This window comes from Capsicum annuum, chromosome 8, assembly GCF_002878395.1.
Source record: "Capsicum annuum cultivar UCD-10X-F1 chromosome 8, UCD10Xv1.1, whole genome shotgun sequence".
In the NCBI taxonomy this organism is placed as follows: Eukaryota; Viridiplantae; Streptophyta; class Magnoliopsida; order Solanales; family Solanaceae; genus Capsicum; species Capsicum annuum.
The window spans coordinates 136,503,954-136,524,093 of NC_061118.1; the positions used below are offsets into that span (position 1 = coordinate 136,503,954).

The 20,140-nt window shown below is 36.4% G+C and overlaps 1 protein-coding gene across 1 annotated transcript; it reads left to right on the forward strand.

The window, feature by feature from the left end:
* Positions 1–1,685: 1,685 nt before the first annotated feature.
* Positions 1,686–19,719, forward strand: LOC107839129 (TOM1-like protein 9). The gene is made up of 10 exons (XM_016682496.2): positions 1,686–2,064; positions 5,227–5,305; positions 10,919–11,017; positions 11,115–11,231; positions 11,976–12,136; positions 13,755–13,836; positions 14,117–14,202; positions 17,447–17,635; positions 18,015–18,451; positions 18,802–19,719. Exons 1-10 carry the CDS (start codon positions 1,964–1,966, stop codon positions 19,470–19,472), a joined length of 2,022 nt encoding a protein of 673 aa, XP_016537982.1. The 5' UTR covers positions 1,686–1,963; the 3' UTR covers positions 19,473–19,719.
* Positions 19,720–20,140: the final 421 nt, after the last annotated feature.

Below are 20,140 nucleotides of genomic sequence, written 5' to 3' on the forward strand. Positions count from 1 at the left end.
TTTTAATAAAATAATAGGGGTCTCATATATGGCATGGCGCGTGAGCCCGTAGTAAAATTTTCCGTTAGTCAAACTCCCAAGTATTATAAAAGCTGCTGCCTGTGTAATGCATGGTGACGCGACATTTTTAGTAAACAAATCACCACCGTCCGTCAATAAATGTCGGCCATCGACGTAAGCAACAATTCCATGACAGAGATGGACTTTACTGCCTTTTCATCCCATTCGCCCTCTTCCCTTCCTTTTTCACAATACCTACTTATCACTATTATATATTTTCTCACTTCCACAATAAGTAAATTATTGAATTTTAATATATATATATTAAGAAAAAAATAAAAATATAAATTTATTATATTTTTTTATTTTTACTCTTTTCAAAAAATAAAAACACATAATACATCATTCCTAATATACTTTTAATGGAGGATAAATTTAGAATTTTTTTTTAACATTTATCTTAAATTATAAACCATTCACTTATTTTGAAACACTAAAATTACTCCAACAATTCAATGATTATGAAACATTTATAGGTTTATATTATAAAAGAAAATTGAAATGATTATGAAACATTTATAGGTTTATATTATAAAAGAAAATTGAAAGTATAACTTACTATTATAATTATTATTAAATAATTTAATACTTAATAGTAGTATTATTATATATTATATCTGACATACTTTTGTTGATTTGATATAAACAGGCTGTATCAATAAAATTTTTCTGCTTTGATTACAGTCTTCCTTTGCTGAATTGTCTCTTTTACAATTTTATAAAGGGAAAAGAAATTATTTCCACCTTAAATTATATCCGAAAAATTTAAGATATATTTAAATTATATTAATGACCTATTAAATATTTTAATTATAAAAAAGTGATATTATTACTTCCCGGGATCCACATTCTAAGGCGCGTGTGTTACACTTATTTTAGGCGCGTCCAGCCTATTAAATAACAAAAGTAAACGGCTAAAAACATTAAAGGAAAAGACATCGTTTTCACCCCAAACTATAGTCGAAAATTCAAATCCACACCTAAACTATATAAGTGACCTATTACACACCTTAACTATAAAAAAGTGATACTTCTTACTGACGTGGTGCTGATGTGGCAGCGCATGTAAAACACTATACCACATGCAAATGGTGGTAGCCTAATAGGGTGTAAATAGTTTCACTTTTTTATAGTTTAGGTGTGTAATAGGTCACTAGTATAGTTTAGGTGTGGTTTCGACTTTTTAAGTATAATTTAGGGTGAAAACGATGTCTTTTCCCTTTTGTAAATAAATAATCTGTTTCTCAACATAACTCATTTGATACCATTTAGCCTAACAAAATTTAAAAAATAAAACAGAATGGAGTTAAGATTTTTAAGTTGTGATTTTTTAAATTTTCTAAAATAATAATGTACTGGATTATAAAGAATTTACTTTGACATATTAAATAAACTTTAGATATAATATAAGATTAAGTCCATTTAAATTTGACAAATAAAAAATTGTTAATATTCCATTAATAAGAAATGATAAATATGCAGTAAAAAATGTGAGTATACTGTCCTTGACATTATCATTATCAAACATTATTATTAAAGATACACAAAATATATTTATAAAAAAATAAATTTATTGTAGGGTTTACACAAGTCATCCATGCACTCCCTCTAGTCAAAGTTGAAATGCAAAAAAGAAATTTTCAAATATAGAAAAATATTCATATTGGTCGTTGAGAAATTAAACTAGGAAGGAAATAAAAAAAGGTGCGATCGCAGATAAGAGAGAGAAAAAGAAAAAGAGAGTGCCGTGTAATTCTAGAAGACTGTTTGATTCATAAATATCGCCGGCGAATCTTTTATTTGATATCGCCGGAGATTTGACCGGTGATTTTTGATCGTAAAGACGCCGGAGATTTTCGGTCGGAGTTGAAGAGGAAGTAACAAAAGAAAAAATAGTATAAGGATGGTGAATTCAATGGTGGAAAGAGCAACGAGCGATATGCTAATAGGTCCTGATTGGGCTATGAATCTCGAGATCTGCGATATTTGCAATCACGATCCTGCGTAATGCTTCTCTTTCTCTATACTTTTGTGTGTTTAAAACTTTCTCTTTTTTGGTGGTTTAGGTGACTTGAGATTTATCAATTATCAGAGAGTTGACAGTATAAGTGTTTCAGTGCTTTAGACTGAGTTGAGAACTGGATTTCCAAGTTAGATGTACTCCCTCCGTTCACTTTTACTTGTCTGTCACGTTTCACTTATCGAGAATCAAATTGTATCAACTTTGACCTAACATTTTAGGATTTATTTTTTCAACTTATTAATATGAGAAAGATTGCAACTTATATTATTGGCATAATACATAAATATGCACTTTAATTTGGCTTCAGGTCACATTTATGCCCTCCCAACTTTGGGTGTGCATAAGTGGATTGTTAAACTCGTATAAAGTTGAACGAGTAGACACACATGTACTACATGGCAATTTACGTGAGATTGCCATATAGATGCCACATAGGATGCGTGTGTTTACTTGTTCAATGTGTACAAATTTAACGGTCTATTTTTGTACATGCAAAGTTTGAGGGCATAGATGCGAACTGAAGCCAATTTAAGGGCATACTTATGTGTTATGCCTATGGTATTTTGGTATAGTTGTCGAACAGCTAAGTTTAAATTTAAAATATTAAAATTAATCTAATTCGGTTTAGCTCTGAAGATTAGTTAAATTGACCTTTGTGAAGTGAATGTGGCAAGTAAAAGTGAATGGAGGGAGTAGCACTTAATTAGTTGCTCGTTGAGTTGTTGATGACTTAGCTGAAACTTTAGATGAATGTTTAGTATAATGCCAATTGTGCTATTTAGCAAAAGAAAAGAAACTACTAGTACCTCTGTTGAGAATTGCTTGAAAAGAATATTAATTCGATATTGATTAGGTTAAATCATGTTTGGTTAGGAAGTCAGGGTAGTACAAGTGACATTATGCAAAAGGAAGTGAATGGTTCTGTTGACAGATATGAAATTATTTTTGCACTGTGTACCAGTGAGCGTTAGTGTCATGCTTGTTTAATTGCATGAGTCTTTTTGGGTAGTCGAAGTCTAGTTTAGGGTTTGCATTTCATTTGCATGGGTAAAATATTCTTGTGAGTTTTTAGCTGTTGTCATGATGATCGAAATGCCCCTTCGTTGTCCTAAGTTCATTTTACTTTGTATCTTATGCTATGTAATGCATTGTTTTTCTTAAAAACTCTGACAAGCTGCTTCTCCGAAAATTAATGATAATTCTTCAGTCCATGGCTTTTCTTTGTTGATTGAGTTTGAAAATAGTGTTGTGTAATCTGTTGTTCATATGTATTGTGTAGAATCAATTTAATGTTCTCCTTGTGCCAATAATGTGTGCAAGGAGATATAGCTGATCCATAAACTGAAATGGTTGGCTTACCAGTCCATTGAATTCTTATGATTATTGCCTTGGGTCGACTTTTAGTCCTAGTATCCTAAAAGTTCAATCATTTTTACTTATCAAACCCAAGAAAGGAATCCTTTTTATTATGTTTTCTGACTGTATTGTCAGTGAAAATGCCATTGAGGCGTGCATCTTAGCAAAACCAAACCAACCAATGTTTTGTTTGAGAACACTATTAATTTTTGAAGTTACATGAGTTCTGACTTGGATAAGATGGCAGTGGATAATAAATATAGCCAAACAAAGCGTTTTATTAATCCTTAAGGAATGCCAGAAACCAGTAAATCTCTGCCAAGTCCATGATTTTTGTGGATGGCTGGATGCTAAACTTTCTTTTTTTGGGAGACAAATGCTAAACTTACTTTTTTTTTGGGAGACGAATGCTAAACTTACTTTTATTTGTACCTTGCTTGTTTATAGACATAAGTTTTTCTATGAGGATTTAATATATAATTTTGCTCTGTGGATTTAAGACCAATTGCTTTTGGCAATCATCTCCACGTTTGTCCATTTTGTCTTAAGTTCAGAACTTCATGTCATCATCAACCACACGATTGGAATTGTGGACTGGATCAGCATGTTGTTCCTGTGTGATTCCTTTCAGTCTCGGAGACGAGCAGAAATTGTCTCCATGTTTTGCCCTTTAGTTCATTTTTCAATTCTCTGGTTTTTCAACTTTTTCCTCTAAACTTAGTCTCCCTTCAATCTTTTTAACACAATGCTTCGTCTTTTGTTCCTTTTCAGTTCATAGACCTGAAACCAACAAAATAAGTTAGTTATGCTGTTAAACCTTTACGTAGAAACTACAATTCAAGTAAAAAACGTTAGTTCCCAACTTATCAACCCCCTCAAACTTAAAATTTTACTTATCGTTAAAGAAAATAAACTAACAAGAACATTTTACCATTAAGCATTCAAGTATCAATGACTTCGTTGGTATCAACAATTTACTTCAAATTACTTGCATTCTCAACAAGTCTTTTCTTTTTTCATACCTCGCCTAAACAAGGTGGACTAACTTAATGAAGAGCATTGATTTGATCTTAAGTTCGCCCATTTAACTGTGAGTGCACCTGACAAACTTCCTATCCCGAACAAACAAACAAAAAAGAATTTTGATTCCATCTGACAGCGCAGCCTGTTCAAATGATTAAATCTGTCCTTTAGCTATACCTGCAGTACACGTGTTCCATGTTTGGAGTCCCTTCTCTGGTTTCCAGGGAGTTTCACCCCATATGCACAGTTTATAATTTTATCACTCCAATTGAGGACAAACTTTACGTTCATTAGATGGAAATCTGGGTATTGTGAAAAAAGGAATTGAAGATGCTTTGAAAAAGATGGCTTTCTGTGTGTCAACTCAAGTTCTGGTACTTACATTTTTTGTTTTGTTGGTCAAAACAAGAACCCGTGAATGGTATAAAATAAATGGCACATTTTCTTATCTCTTTTGGTTAACTGGCAGTGTGATCTTGGCCTTTAGTAAATAATTTCTGTAACATTTCACATCTGTGGTGCTTGGGAGTGTTAATAATATATAGCTTTACCTTTCCCTGTAAAGAAACACATCAAATAGAAATCCAATGAACTAGATTGCAATTGCATCATGTAGTAGTGCTCACTAAATCTCCCTTTTCCTCTTATTTTTTTTTTCTCTTTAATTTTTCTAGTGTTATTGGCTTGTCAATACGGGTATGTGCTTTTACCTTTGAATTGTTTAAAGTCGTTATTGATATTTATGTTCCTTTTGGGTTTACCAGGCAAGCCAAAGATGTCGTGAAGGGAATCAAAAGACGTCTTGGTAGTAAGAATCCCAAAGTCCAACTTCTTGCTCTAACAGTAAGCTTCTAAAGCCGTCAAAATTAATGCTTTAATATCATTCATATGGACCTCGAACTTTTGTGTTACTTTGTCATTCTTTCTTTTGTGTAGGAGATGCTCAGGTGTAAAATTTATGCTACCTCTTTTCTTCAACTATTTCATGTTCATTATTTCTCTCTCTCTCTCTCTCTCTCTCTTGTTAACCATAGTTACGGTTATGTATGCTATATGATCTTTGTCTTTTTTTTTTTCTTTTTTCTTTTTTTAAAACCACATATACATTATAATGGAGTATCCTTGAGGTGGAGTGGTGATATATGACCCTGTGCATCTCAAGCAATATATAATCGGCTACTAGCATGCAGCTTTTGAAAAATAAAAATAAAAATTAGCTATTAGTGAACCGAAATTAAAAAGTTTCCACCAAAGAATAGAGACATTCTTTTCAAAACAGATTAAAAATGAAAGTAAGACAAATAAATTGAAACAAAGGGATTTATTATGTTGTGACAAAACTAAGGATCCATGACACATGAAGTCTATTCTTTCTGGTGACACATAAGGTTGCATTTCCCAAAACTGCTTTTTCCTGTGCTTGCTTATTGCTTAGTGGTTTCTTAATTTTGTAGTTTATTAGATTATCTGTTGAAAATATGGATGTTTAGTTAATGGTTCCTACACCCAAAAATGTTGCCTAGTGGTCTATAAAATGGAGAACCATGAGTTCTCAGTTCACGTTCAGCGGAGGCAAAAAGCACTAGATGATTTCTTCTCATCTGCCTAAGTCTTAGTGGACAGAGTTACTTGGTACCCGTGCTGTCGGGTGGTAGCAGGTACTCTGTGAAACTAGTCGGATGTACACAAGCTGCCCTGAACACCACCATAATAAAAAAAGATGTTTAAATGGTTCTTGTAAGGAAGTTACGAAAGGATGTTTGAATGCCAATGCTCATCTACGAGTAGAATGGTTAAAGATATTATTTATATTGTTGTACATTTTGGCTCTAGAGTGCTCTCTCAGTACTAAGGCTTTGTCCTTGTCCTTGAGAATTCTCTTGCTTTATTTAGTGGTTGTTACCTTATCGATATAACCCTAGTATGGAACTAGCCGAACTTGCAATGAACTCACAACAGTTAGAGAATGCTACAGTTGTCCCTAACAGGTTGTGTTAAGGTTTCCACCTTCCAAAAAGGTTTATATGATCCCGAGTTACTTCACCCATTGCTAAGGTTTTGAGTTGAATGCTTAGATTCTTTAGCCTGGTAACTGAGTGAAACTTTGGTGAGCCCCTTTCCACAGTTACTTATTATCTTTATGTTTGATAAATATGGGCTTTTCAATCCCTCATCTGAACTCATGGAGCATTACCTGTTGAACCTTAATTGTTCTCCCTCGATTCTAGGCCTGCTACTGACGAACCTCCTTTCTCTCTCCTTCTGGAAAATGGGAAAAAATCTACATGCAGAAGGTGTTGAAGAATGCTGTACTTATATCTTATTGGTTGTGTAAAGGTTTCCAGTATGATCTCGAGCTACTTGACCCATCTCCTTAAAGCTTAGGGTTGGATGACTAAATTCACAAAAAGAGGTCAAATTATAGTAAATATTGTTCATTACCCGGGGGTGGTGGTGGTGGGGTGTGTGTGTGTGTGTGTGTTGGTTTCTGTACAGAACCAAATTGTTCTGAAACCACTATATGATAAATCGATTTATGTTTGTCATTTTCTACTACTATGAAATTTTCTAAGTAAGCCAATTTAATACTAGGAAAGAAAAGTTTCAGGAATAGGAAATAATTGATCGATGAAGAAGGCTGGAATCTTGATTTCACTTAATGTTTGTAACTATGACGACGACAACAACATGCCCAGTGTATTCCCATAAAGTGGGGTTTGGCAGGGTAGAGTGTGAGTGTATGCCGTCTGTACCACTACCTCAGGGGTGATGTAGAGAGGCTGTTTCCGATAGACCCCCGACTCAAGAAAAAGCAGTCGTAATTTGAAACTAAGGTCAAGTAATTTATTTTCCACGCTTAATCATTCTCACTTTTATATGAATGCCCCTCTCAATCACGTTCAACTATTACAAGTTATCTAATTAATGCACTCCTTGCTCTTATGCATCTGGTTGAGCTCTTGTGATGCGTTAAAATAAAGAAAGCTTTACCATTTGGTTGGGTTTCTAGAATTGAACAGGATTCCTTTCAGTTGTCTGTACCACCACAATTGGATTCATACACTGTTTTCCCTTTCTGTTAAGATCTAGTGGGTAAGGATATCATGGTTTAGTAGAGTCATGGAAATTCTACAATTTTGTTTGGTTAACTGTATTTCTTTCACTAGTGACCAAAAATATATTTACAACCATAACAGTGCAGTCTAGGACTAACTGCTACCTCTAATTTCCTATCACTAACCTGCTTCTAACTAAAGCATGGAAAGAAAACAAGCAGTTTAGGACTAACACTAGATACAAGCACTCTATAACAAGGATACACATCTAATCTTTGGAGTGTAGGCTGCCACTTAGCTATGGTTCTTCCTCGAATGTGAATATGTTGAACCACCTCTTTCAATACCTTGTCAGCTTCCATCCTTCTATGTAGAAATCTGCAGTTGTTCCTCTCTCCATATCATTGCAACAATCATAGCAAAAGCAACCGTAGAGACTTCTGCTAATCCAGTTTGCTTCTTTGCAAGTGCGTTTACCCAATGTACCTCAGAGTTCCAGTCGAGGATAGGTCTTTGGAATCCCAAGCACACACACAAGCGATGCCACATAGCTCTAGTCATAGCACATTCGAAGAACAGATGATCAAATGATTCCAAAGTTTGACCACAAAAGATACAATCTATAGGAATCTGGATGCCAAACTTGAGCAATCTATCCACAATTGCCAGCCTCTTTTGCACAGCTAGCCATAGTATAAATTTGAACCTAGGCTGAATCCTGTCTGCATAGTAAGATTCTTCCAAGCAGCCTTGGGATATTGAGGTACCAGATAGGTGTACATCTTATGTATAGAGAACTTTTCCCCCTGCATCTCCTTTGAAAACACTGTTTGCAAATCACCAGGCACGACTTGACTTTGTATAATCCACTCCCTAGCCTCCAATATCTTCGTCACTGCCCAAGAAACATTCTTGAGTATTAGGACTGATTCTATAAGTCTAGTTTTTATGGAATATCCATGTATCCATTGGATCCACAGACATTCTTTCTGCCTAGTCACATTCCACAATTGCTCGAGTATATCTGCTCTATTCCACATACATAGATTAGTAATATTTAATCCACCAGCAGCCAGAGGTTTGCATACTGAGTCCCAAGAAACCAAGGCCATCTTGGATACTGATACAGAACCAGCCCATAGAAAAGCTCTATAGAGTTGTTCAATGGTCTTAATAACTCTCTTAGCCATGAGAAACATCTGTGCCCAGTAAGCTTGTACACCAAAGAGGACTGACTTTATGAGCTGCACCCTTCCTGCATAACGACATACCCAGTATATTCCCACATAGTAGGGTCTGGGGAGGATAAGTGTACGCAGTCCATGCCACTACCTCGGAGGTGAGATAGAGAAGCTGTTTCCGATAGACCTCTTGCTCAAAATAAAAGAAGTTCATGTAGAAATGGTAAAGGAACAAGATACAACAAATATTTAACATAGCAAATAAAAACATAAACAAAACTACCACCAAGTAATACTGCAAACGAACAATTCAAAATAACAGATCTCACCAACGATTTAAAACAAAACTATCACTATATACTAGAACTAATAACAAGGATGCATACCATCCTACTAACCTTCCCATGATCTGCTTCCTCCACACTCTTCTATCTAGGGTCATGCACCCTTCCTGCATAAGATAGCATTTTGCAGTCAACAAGTAGTCTTGACGGTAATTTTCTCTTTCAATGGCATAGACTGAGCAACATTCAACTTCTTTGAAACTAAAGAAATTCCTAAGTATTTGAAGGGGAGAGTCCCTTCAATGAATCCCAATTCATTCAGAATTTCCTTTCTTTGTATGATCAGCAACACCAACAATGTAGGGTGAGCTTTTATCAAGCTTGGCCTGCAGCCCCTAGGCCTTAGAGAATTTCATGAAAGCACCATTTAACAATTGCACAGAGAGTAAGTCAGCTCGATAATATATTAAAAGATCATCTGCAAAGCAGATGTGAGTGCTCCCCAGTTTCCAACATTTGGGATGAAAATTGAAGTCTCTATTCTCAATCATTTGTTTCATTTCTCTCCCCAGATATTCCATTGAAAGGACAAAAAGGTAAGGATACATAGATCTCCTTGCCTTATTCCTCTTTTAGCTGCAAGAGGGGCTGTTAGACCTCCATTAATCAACAAGGAATAAGAAACAGTGGAGATGCACTCCATGATCCACTGGATAAATCTGGCAGGAAAACCCATATCAACTAACAATTTATGAAGGAAGCTCCACTCCAAAGTGTCATAAGCTTTCCTCGAGTCCACCTTAAGTATACACCTAGCAGAGAGCCATTTTTTGCTGTAGCCTTACAATCTCATAACTCAGCAAAATGTTATCAATTATACTTCTCCCTTCAGTAAAAGCTGATTGAGAGCATCCAACCAGGCCTGAAATATAAGATTCTTGAGTCTTCTGGTGATCACCTTAGAAATGATCTTGTATAGTGTGGTTCAATATGCAATAAGCATATAGTCCTTGACCTTTGTAGGGTACAGGATCTTTGGGATTAAAGTGATAGCTGTGACATTTATAGTAGGCCAAAGCTTTCCAGTCTGAAAGAAGTGTTCCACAGCAGCTAGGACATCATCTTTAACCAAATCCCAGTTTCTTATAAAGAATTCTATAGGAAAACCATCCACCCCAGGGGCCTTACCTCTTGGCATTGCCTTATAGCTTCTAGAATCTCAATATCAGACAACTCTTTGATCAGTTCTTTCTGTTGTTGTACTGTCAAACTGCCAAACGGACTCCTGACTTAATAATCATAGAGTTCAAACAAGGCATGTCAGTAGAGTTTGCACCCATTAATCCAGAAAAATTGAGATAAACTCTTGTTCAACCCGCAGAGGGTCTGTGAGCTTCACTCCTGCCTCAGTATATATGGATGTGATAGTATTATTAGAGGATCTAATCTTCCATTGTGCGTGGAAATAGCTTGTATAGAGTCACCACATTCTATCCAGATAGCTCTATCTTTCTGTCTAAGAACTTGCTCCTCAATGTTACTCCAGTTCTCAACCTCCATCACCCCCTGCCTCTCCTCCTCAAACAAATCAGTATTCAGAAATCAGAACCTGCCCCTGTAGTTGGGTTTGGATGATATTAAGCTTTCCCCAAGCCAAGCACAACTTTCGTTTGTAGGAAGCCAAATAAGTATTAATCTCCTTTGAGTGTAGTCTGAGCTGCTTTGTTTGGGTGTCTGATATACCTCTTGTATATGGCCAAGATGACCTTGATATTATCAATGAAATCTTTTACTTGATTAAAAAGAAGATTCTAAAATTCATGAAGGAATATCAAAATTGATCCACTGTTGCTTTAACATTCTTTTAACTCAGAACTCCAGCCTATCAAATCAATAAGTTGATTGGACATAATAATTTGAGTTCCCATTTTTCAGTTGTTAGAAACAATTGTGAAGAATTGTGGGGATATTGTCCATATGCATGTTGCTGAGAAAGATCTCCTTCATGAGATGGTGAAAATTGTAAAGAAGAAGGTGACGTCTTGCTGACTGTCAAACTCCCTTATGTCTTCTTTGAACCTTTTTCTTTCTTCACAAAGTTAAGGCATCTTTATGTACTATTTTGTAACAGCAACCTGACTTGCATGTCAAGGAAAAAGTATTAATTTTGATAGACACGTGGCAAGAAGCATTTGGAGGACCAAGGGCAAGATATCCACAATTTTATGGCGCATACCAAGAGTTGCTGGTAATTCTTCTACTGTTATTGGTTTTAATTGTGTAGCTGCATGTAATAGTTATTCATCTCTTTATTAATCAAAACAATTAAGAAAAGAAACAAGCTCAAAAGGTAAAGAGAAGTACGAAACAAATATGAAGGACTATTCCCATTTGCATTTTATGGACTGTTTGGCTGGAAAGGAACAAGACATGCTTTGAGGGGAAAAGACCACAGATTGCTAGCGTTAAAAATAGATGTATCAAAAACCTTTTTTTTTGTGTGTGTGTGTTATAGCAGTAATCTAGATAGGATGGACGGACCAATATTTGGATTTTCTGAATCTTTTAAGGGGGAATATGCTGTATGTATGTGGAGATGTTGTTGCTTTGTCTTGTACTTGGTCTTGTACCATCTTGGTACCTCCTGAATAAAAATTTTTACCCATCAAAAAAGAAGAAAAGAAACAAGTTACTGGTTTCAAAAAACAATTATGAAAGAAACTGGGTCAGTGGGTGATAGTTCAGTTTTCTAGCATATCATCCAATCAGCTGCTAATTAGTCTGGGGTCGAGTTGCTGCATAGCACTTGTTGGAGGAATTCATATCACCAAACAGTTCAATGATTGCTAAAGTTCCAATTAAGGCGCTTATTGAACCAAACTTCCAGCTTCCACCGCACGTATTTTGTTCATTCAAGTTTTCATGCATGTCATTCCTTTAGCATTTTGTTTCTCCTCAAAATGGAGTTTTAACATACTGTTTGACGTTTCAGCGCATTGGAGCTGTATTCCCTCATAGATCAGAGAAATCAGCCCCCGTGTTCACACCCCCACAAACACATCCGCTGGCGTCATACCCACAGAATCTCCGGAATCCTGAATCTGGTCAGGAAGCAGCTGAGTCTTCCGCAGAGGCTGAATACCCAGCCTTAAGGTGAATCTTTTATTTCTAACTCTTGAAAGAAGTTAGACTTAGTAAGTTATTTACTATGATTTCTTTCCTCCTTTTTCTTGTCCTGTTGCGGAGCTGTCAGCAGGTGCAGTTAATATAATTGATGTTCAAAAGCGAGAATGGAGAGCCAGTTTTTGCGAATACTTCTCGTATTCTCCTACTTGTCCCTGCACAACTTTTTTGATGAGTGATTTCTTTGTGCAAGCCTTGACATATTTTGATGTTTGAGCTCAATGCCTCAACCAAATGTAAATTTAGGCAGGTGATACAAATGTACATGTCCAATGACAATGGGGAGCCATCAATCTGATGACAATGTAATAAAGAATTGAAGAGAACTTAGTATTAATTTCCTCCATCAGCAATGATACTCTATTGCCAAAATGTAACTGGTGAATAACCTTAGGACTGGTTGCTGGTATATATCTTCCTTTTTGTGCAATATCTGCCAAGGATCTTGATCCATTTTCGTTGAGTTGATCCAAATATCTGGTAGAATTGAAAAGTGGTAGGATCATAGCAGGTACACTGTAGGATCACTAATGGAGTTTTAGGATCAATAATCTCCGGCTACTTCGCAAATCATACTAGTTTTCTTCATTTTGATGTATTTTGTGAGTTGTGACATACTGATATCCAGATTTTTGGTTACGCAATCAAAGATTAATTGCTCATCTGTAAATAGAAACAATAACGTATATCTGAATATCCATTATCACGTCTTCTTTTTATTTCAGCATTTATATTTGAAATGCTAATTAGGGCAGAAGACTAGGGCCGGTTTGGGTCGCTAGTGTAGGGAATTACTTGGTGGGGGTTTTATTCCTGTTATGATTCCGTGTTCCATGTTTTATTACGAATCTGTGTGCTTTCCTCTGTTTTCTAATACTTATGGGTGCCGTATTTATGTTATGTAATCTAGTTCTGTGCTTTACTATGAGTTTGTGTGGTATCTCGTGACTTGAGCCGGGGGTCTATCGGAAACAGTCTTTCTACTTCTTTAGAGGTAGAGGTATGGACTGCGTACATCTTACCCCCCCAGACCCCACTAGGTGGGAATACACTGGGTTTGTTGTTGTTATATTTGATATGGATATATGTCTTTGATTTGTGTTGGTATCTTTCTTCTGTGATGCATTATCATATCTAAGCTTGATGTTAGTTGTTTAGATATGTTATATGTCTCTGATTTGTGTTGATATCTCTCTTCTGAGATGCATTATCATATCTAGGCTGATGTTAGTTGTTTAGACTTATTTGAACTCATTTATGTTGTCCTTCTAATGTTAATATATTGTAATTGACTAATTGTTATAACCTGTTTCTGGTAAGATCTTGTGAGCGTTATTTGAGGTTGACTCTGCTGCTAAACTTCTGAAACAGAGACTCTTATATCAAAACCCCCCTCGCCTCCTCCTTTCCACGCACCATATTATATTTTTATGTTGGAAGATGCCTTTCTGTTTGGTAAAGGGAAGCTAGATGAATGATTTGCAGCTGCTGGCGAATGGCATTTAATACCTGTACCGCTTATCTTTCAGCTGCTAGGCTTGCTGTGGTAGTTAATGCCCATTTTCTTTTTTTTTTTTTGTGTTGCTAGCTTGACGGAGATCCAGAATGCACGTGGTATCATGGATGTCCTTGCTGAAATGCTGAGTGCATTAGATCCTGAAAACAAAGAGGTAGCGTCTTGCTTGTAGCATGTTTTGTGGGTATTATTCAACATTAAGATATTCTTACTCTAATGCAAATTGGGAAGGGTAAAAATGTCGCGGTGTATTGTCGTCAACTCTCATAGTTGCACCTTCCAGAAATATTTACCTCTAAGTAGAACACGGGATATTTGGTGTTGAAATTTCCTAAATTTGTTATAGTTTTTCTTTTGTGCTGAAATATTATCTGTTTTTTGCTGAGTGGACGCTCTTTGTTCACTGCGATATGTATTTACTTTTCGGCTTACAGGGGCTGAAACAAGAGGTGATTGTTGATTTGGTGGAACAATGTCGTACCTACAAACAAAGAGTAGTACACCTCGTAAACTCAACTACGTAAGGCCTTGTTTTACTCAGACTATTTCTCATTAAGTGCTTTCCTCTAAATCTTGGTAGATTTGTCAAAAATTTAGATTTTTTTGGGGTTAGAGAATGCTGAACATTTGTTTGATCTCTTAGGATTACTGAAATTAATCTCTTGTTTTAGCTTGTTACTACCTTTTTGGAGGTCTTCAACTTACCTTAATGCTGAGGAATACAACATTACTAGTGTCAATTTTTTTTTTTTTTTTGAGTTTTTGTTGGTACTATATCCATATTGATTAAGTGGAACTGATGGGGAAATTAGGGTTCTGTTCGGACATATTAAAATTTTTCCTTCTTTTTTTTTTCAAAAAATATTTTCAAATCAATGTTTGTTTAACAAATTGTTGCTCCTACAATTTTCCAACTCCTACTCCAACTTGAAGTTAGTTTTCAAGTTTGAGAGAAGTGTTGCAAACGAGGGTTTCAAAGTAAGTTTTTTTTTCATTCTCGAAACTTCAACATCTCTTCAAATGAAATACATGTCCAGACGCAACTTTAAGTGGACAGTTTGGAAGGAAAGGAACTGAAGATGTTTTGAAGATAAACAGAGCAGTCTACAGGAGTTTAAGATAAACAGAGCAGTCTACAGGAATTTAAGTGGACAGTTTAAGATGATGTTTTGCGTATATTTTTGATGTTATAGATTATTCATAGGAGGTACAAACTGCTGAAATTATGTAAGTTTGTAGTACTTTTGAAGGGGGACTACATATTTTGATGTGCTATACCTGTGGATATATAGAAAAATACTGCCATTTCCCCCCCTCCCCCCCAAGAAAAAAAAAAAAAAAAACATGTTCAAATGCAACTTCAATTTTCAAATACCCTTTTCATTTTAACTTCAAATGCTACTTCTTCTTTTTCCAAATCTTATCCAACTCATGGTCCGAACTCCTACCTGGATTTCCGAATATTGTGGGCTCAACAGAAGCTCTAAAAAACTAAACCTTCAGAATCAAATCTGGGAAAAATTGTGTTAACTGAACCAAATAAAGCAAAAGACACTTAGTTAGGCCGTTTAGATGTTTTGAAAGCAGAGAAACCTCTTATCACATGTTGTTATTCTATAGAATACCAGTAGTCCACAACATCCTCTTAAGAAGTTAATGGCGTCTCTAACAGGGTGTCAGTTAATTCAACTTTGAAGTTTAAACAAACAAGCCAAACACACTTGCTAGGACATAGATGTTGATATCGTAATTAGTTTGGATACATGGTGTTGATAGTCTTTTGGAATCTTGAATTTAACTGTCACGTGACCATGAATCCAACAAGTGGGAGTGGTGGAACTGGTTTTTAACAATTATTTCATGGCCTCTTCATAAATTGAGTGGTTTACAATAGGCTAAAGTATAGAAAATGTCTGAAGGCCTGATGTGACTTTTAAGTGCAAATAATAATCAAAGCATGAGGGTTTGTGAGGAAAGGCACTAATGAAGAAAACAAAATTTTTTATATGTAATGCAAGAAAATGTACTTCTAAACTCGAACAATAAATTTTGGATGCAGATTTGAAAAGCTATAACTAAGTGAAAATTTTGAAGCCAAAATCGTGTCAATCAAGTTCAAAACCAATTTGATTAGGTAATAGGACGATGTTTTAAGTTTTCAATGACTTAACCTTTCCTTTACCAAATTTCTAATTGCTTAGAGCCCATTTGGATTAGCGGAATAAGAAAATAGGTTAAGCACTTTTGAAGTATTGGAACTGAATTTTAAAAAGATGCAGTTATGTGTTTGGTTAGAAGTGCTGAAGCTGAAAGTAAGCCATTGTTGTGTTTGGTAAATATGTTCTAATAAGCACTATTTATATTAAAATGACAGAGTTGTCCTTAAAGCTATTAACACTAAGATTGAACTGATTTTTTCCATCTCTAGCTTCTCCTATCTGCTTTTGTAAGTGAGTTTTTGAAGATGTTGAGATAGAAGTACGTGTAATAAGCATATTATCTGGGGCCGAAAAATCTGCTTGCATTATGGTGTGAGATTGTGTTGTTGTCAATGACACACCTTTTCCTGTGAAATTTGTCACTGATTGGACTTGTGCTTAATGGTTTGAACGTTTCGCTAGCCCAAGGTAGTTGCACTCTCTTAGTAATAACAACAGCATAGGGGTTCCACTGTTGATCTAAGAAACATTATTTCTGTAATGATGCTGACCTTGTTGAATGGTAGGACAGAACTTTATTCTTTTATCTAGCCTTTGTAAGTGAAAGTTGGTAAATGGTGTCTCTTCTGAAGCTAGGAGTGAAAGCAGTTGCAGTCTCTTTAGATAGTGGCCGAATGTGCATGATGATGTCAGCAGAAGGAGCAGAAGACGGAAGGATGTAATCTAATTATCTAAAAAATGGAGGGAAAAAAAAATTAAGACCAGCAGGAGCTTAGCTTTTGGATATTTTGTCGGTTATCAACATTTCTCGTTTTTATTAAAAAGTGTGTAGTTTTCTTGACAATCTGTCAAAATTATTCTTCGATATTTGATACATGATTTTCAAATTTATTGGATGGTTCTGATTGAAACTTGGAAAGTTTTGGCCATTGTTTCGGTAAGTGAGACAAGCATTCTCATTAACGCTCTGTAGCATGATGTTCTTTAGAGAGTGAACGCTTGAGCCCTGTTGACGTGGACTCTTCAAGTAGTCAAAGTTTGTTTTGATTGTTGCTTGCTTCAGATGGTCTGGAATAATTTTAACTTTTAGCAGTAAGACTATAGGTTATGAATTAGTTAATAGAGTATTGCCCACTGTTTGCATTTGCAATTTGGGATTCTCTGTCGGGTAAACTGAGAGCGGGGGGTCTTCTGAATTTATTGATCAGCGTCTTTTCTTTCTTGTCATGCTGAAGTAATAGACTCTTTTATTTATTTATGAGTCGCACAGGTGAGAATTCCTTTTTCTAGTGAAAGAGGGTAACTCTAAATAATTTGTTGAAACTTCTGACTTATTTCATGTGGGTAAGTCATTGTTGGGAAGAAGAGAAGTAAAGGCTAATCGTTTCTATGCCATCTCTTGTCCTTGTTTTTGCAGTAGAAGTTCTAGTAATGCAATATTTTATCAAGCATTACAAATTTGCTGGACTGGCCATGATATTAGAACTTAAATCGAATCTCTTATTCTTATTCCGAGTCTTGCTACATTTCCACCCTGCTCTGCTGTCTTTATTATGGAGCATTTGGTTGTGATTCCTGTGGGATCCTTACATTTACCTGATGCAGGGATGAATCACTGCTCTGCCAAGGGCTAGCGCTGAATGATGAGTTGCAGCGTGTATTGGCCAAGCATGAAGCTATTGCTTCCGGAACTTCTGTTAAAGTGGAAAAACCAAAATCAGAACCATCTCAACCTCTTGTAAATGTTGATGCTCCGCTTATTGATACCGGAAACAGCAAACAACCAGACCAAGGGTAAACTAATAACTATTATTTGTAGCGTATTCTTATTTGACCTCAAGTAGTATACATGGATTTTCTAGATTGAAATGTTAAATTGTTATTGCCTAAAATGAGTGACCTTAAAATTATTATCAACTGGATTAGGATTTTATCAAGGTTCAAAAGTCCTCTGCTATTACAACATCGATGGAAGTATAGGACTTTTTCTTTGAGATGTAGAATTTTCCTATTCAGTGCTAGGTGCTTGTACTTTAAATAAGCAAATCCCTTCCCCTTCCCCCAAAGAGCAGGGAATATGATAGAAAAAATTCTGGGTATTCATTTTAGGTTTTGAGTCGTAGTCAGATGTGAAGCAATCTTTTTCATTTAAGTCACGTGGTGTTTTTTCCAGATCTACATCAAGTGCTAGCTTAGGGACACAGTTGCTTCTTCCTGCTCCTCCATCAGCTAGCAGTCCATCAACAACAACAACAAAAGTTGACCCGAAAATCGATCTTCTAAGTGGAGATGACTTCAGCTCGCCTACACCTGAGAATGTCCTGGCCCTTGTTCCTGTTGGTGGAGAACCTCAGCCTGCAAGTCCTGTTTCACAGCAGAATGCCCTTGCTCTTGTTGACATGTTTTCATCACCCAGCAACTCACAATCTCCATATTCAGCTGGCCAGACACATCCTTCGTCCCCTCAATTTCGGCAACAGAGTTTCAATTCTCCCCAGCCAGCTTTGTACCCAAATGGAAGTGTCCCTGGAACAACATACACACAAAGCTCTAATGCGGCCTGGAACGAACAGATATCACAGCAACAGCAGTCAGCTTCTCCAGTTTATGGTGCATTTCTTTGTCCTTCTGCATGCTTTCTGTTTTACCTCCAAAAAAAAAAAAATCTGCATTCATTCTGTTCGAATATAAAGTTCTATAGAAATGTTTATTCTGTTAGCTAGTTTGAATTCTTCCTCAGAATTTATCTGTATTAACTGAAAAGACCTGGCGACCATTAGTTATATTAGTGAAGCGTTAAACAGGGATATGCTGAAGTACAGTGTGTGTTTGAATTTGGTGTGCTCATGTGTAAAACCCAATTTCTGAACAGGTCATATGTATTGCCTGAATTGTACGACCTCTTGTTCATTCAGTTTCTGAATGATTACTCACATAGAGCTTGTCCAATTTCTGGTTAGGTGGCCAAAACAGTGCTTTTCCACCTCCTCCATGGGAAGCTGAGGCAGCAGAGAATGGCCAAATAGCTGGGAATCCTCATGCTCAACCGATGCAAAGTAATCAGTTGCCAGGTAGTCCACATGCTCCACCAATGCACAACAATCAGCTAATGTCTGGTAGTTCAAATGCTTTATCAATGCAAAATACCCAGCTGATGGCAGCTAACAGCCAACAATTGGCTGGTGGTTCACATGTTCATGGTATGTATGCGCAACCGATCACTGGTGGACAGCCTGCCATGATGAACCAGGCTATGCAAAACAATCAGATGGTGGGCTTGCTTCCTCAATCAATCCAAGGTGGGCAATCAATGGGTATGTTTCCGCAACAAATGCCACCTGGGCACATGGCTTATATGTATGCCCAACAACAAATGTATGGTAACCAAATGGCTGGTTATGGCTATGGTTATGCCCAAGCACAGAACACCCAGTTTCTTAATCAGAGAATGTCTGGGCTCTCCGTGAGGGATGAGGGTGTCCTAAATAATTCGTCCTATCCAGTTTCAACTCCTTCGTACGTACCATCTGGAAAACCCTCAAAGCCAGAGGATAAACTATTCGGAGACCTTGTTGACATTTCAAAGTTCAAACCTTCCAAAACCACTCCTGGCAGAGCTGGGAGCATGTGACAGTGACTGGTTTCTGCATCTTTTTTACTTCAATATAATTCTCACATCTATTTAGTAATCAAGCTTCTATTGTTTGTTCTGACTGTTTCTTCAACACTTAGTTTTCACACATTGTTCCTTTTAGTCCATACGCATTTAATGGTTCTTGTGTACATTTCTTGTAGAGAGTGAAACCAAGATGACAAAGAAAGTCGGTGAACCTCTTTTTTTTTGCCATGCTTGAATATGTATAGAATGTCTTCATTTATGTTTTTTGTGCAGCTGGGTGCTGTTATAATTTGTCGTGATGTTATTTGTGCTTTTACCTGGAAGCTTTTACAAGCTATGTAAACTTCTGTGACCTATCGGTAAGAGCTTATGGCTCACCAGGGAAATATTGCATTAATGCCTCGCCTGAAAGAATTTTTATAGTAAGATGACCCATTGTCGTCCATTGTTTGCTGAGCTACAACACGGGAAGTTATCTTCTACTGTGTCTTGGCTGTTTTACGTTTTGGTATTTGTTTCTTTCTACTCAATTCCTTCCCTTTAAATGGAAGACGAAGATATTATTCTGCAGTGTGTAAACTGGTTGGTCAACTTATCATGCTTCTGAAGTGAGATGTCGGCAGGTGCTTCTATCAGCCGTTCATACTTCCCTTGAGGTGCATTAAGACCTCGTAAGGCTG

What these genes read in the sequence shown, in the direction of transcription:
- LOC107839129 (XM_016682496.2), top strand. Translation starts at nt 1,964, where the DNA reads ATGGTGAATTCAATGGTGGAAAGAGCAACGAGCGATATGCTAATAGGT. An exon ending in GCTGAATACCCAGCCTTAAG is followed by an intron (nt 12,137 to 13,754) that starts GTGAATCTTTTA and finishes TTGTGTTGCTAG; the next exon opens with CTTGACGGAGATCCAGAATG. An exon ending in CACCTCGTAAACTCAACTAC is followed by an intron (nt 14,203 to 17,446) that starts GTAAGGCCTTGT and finishes TACCTGATGCAG; the next exon opens with GGATGAATCACTGCTCTGCC.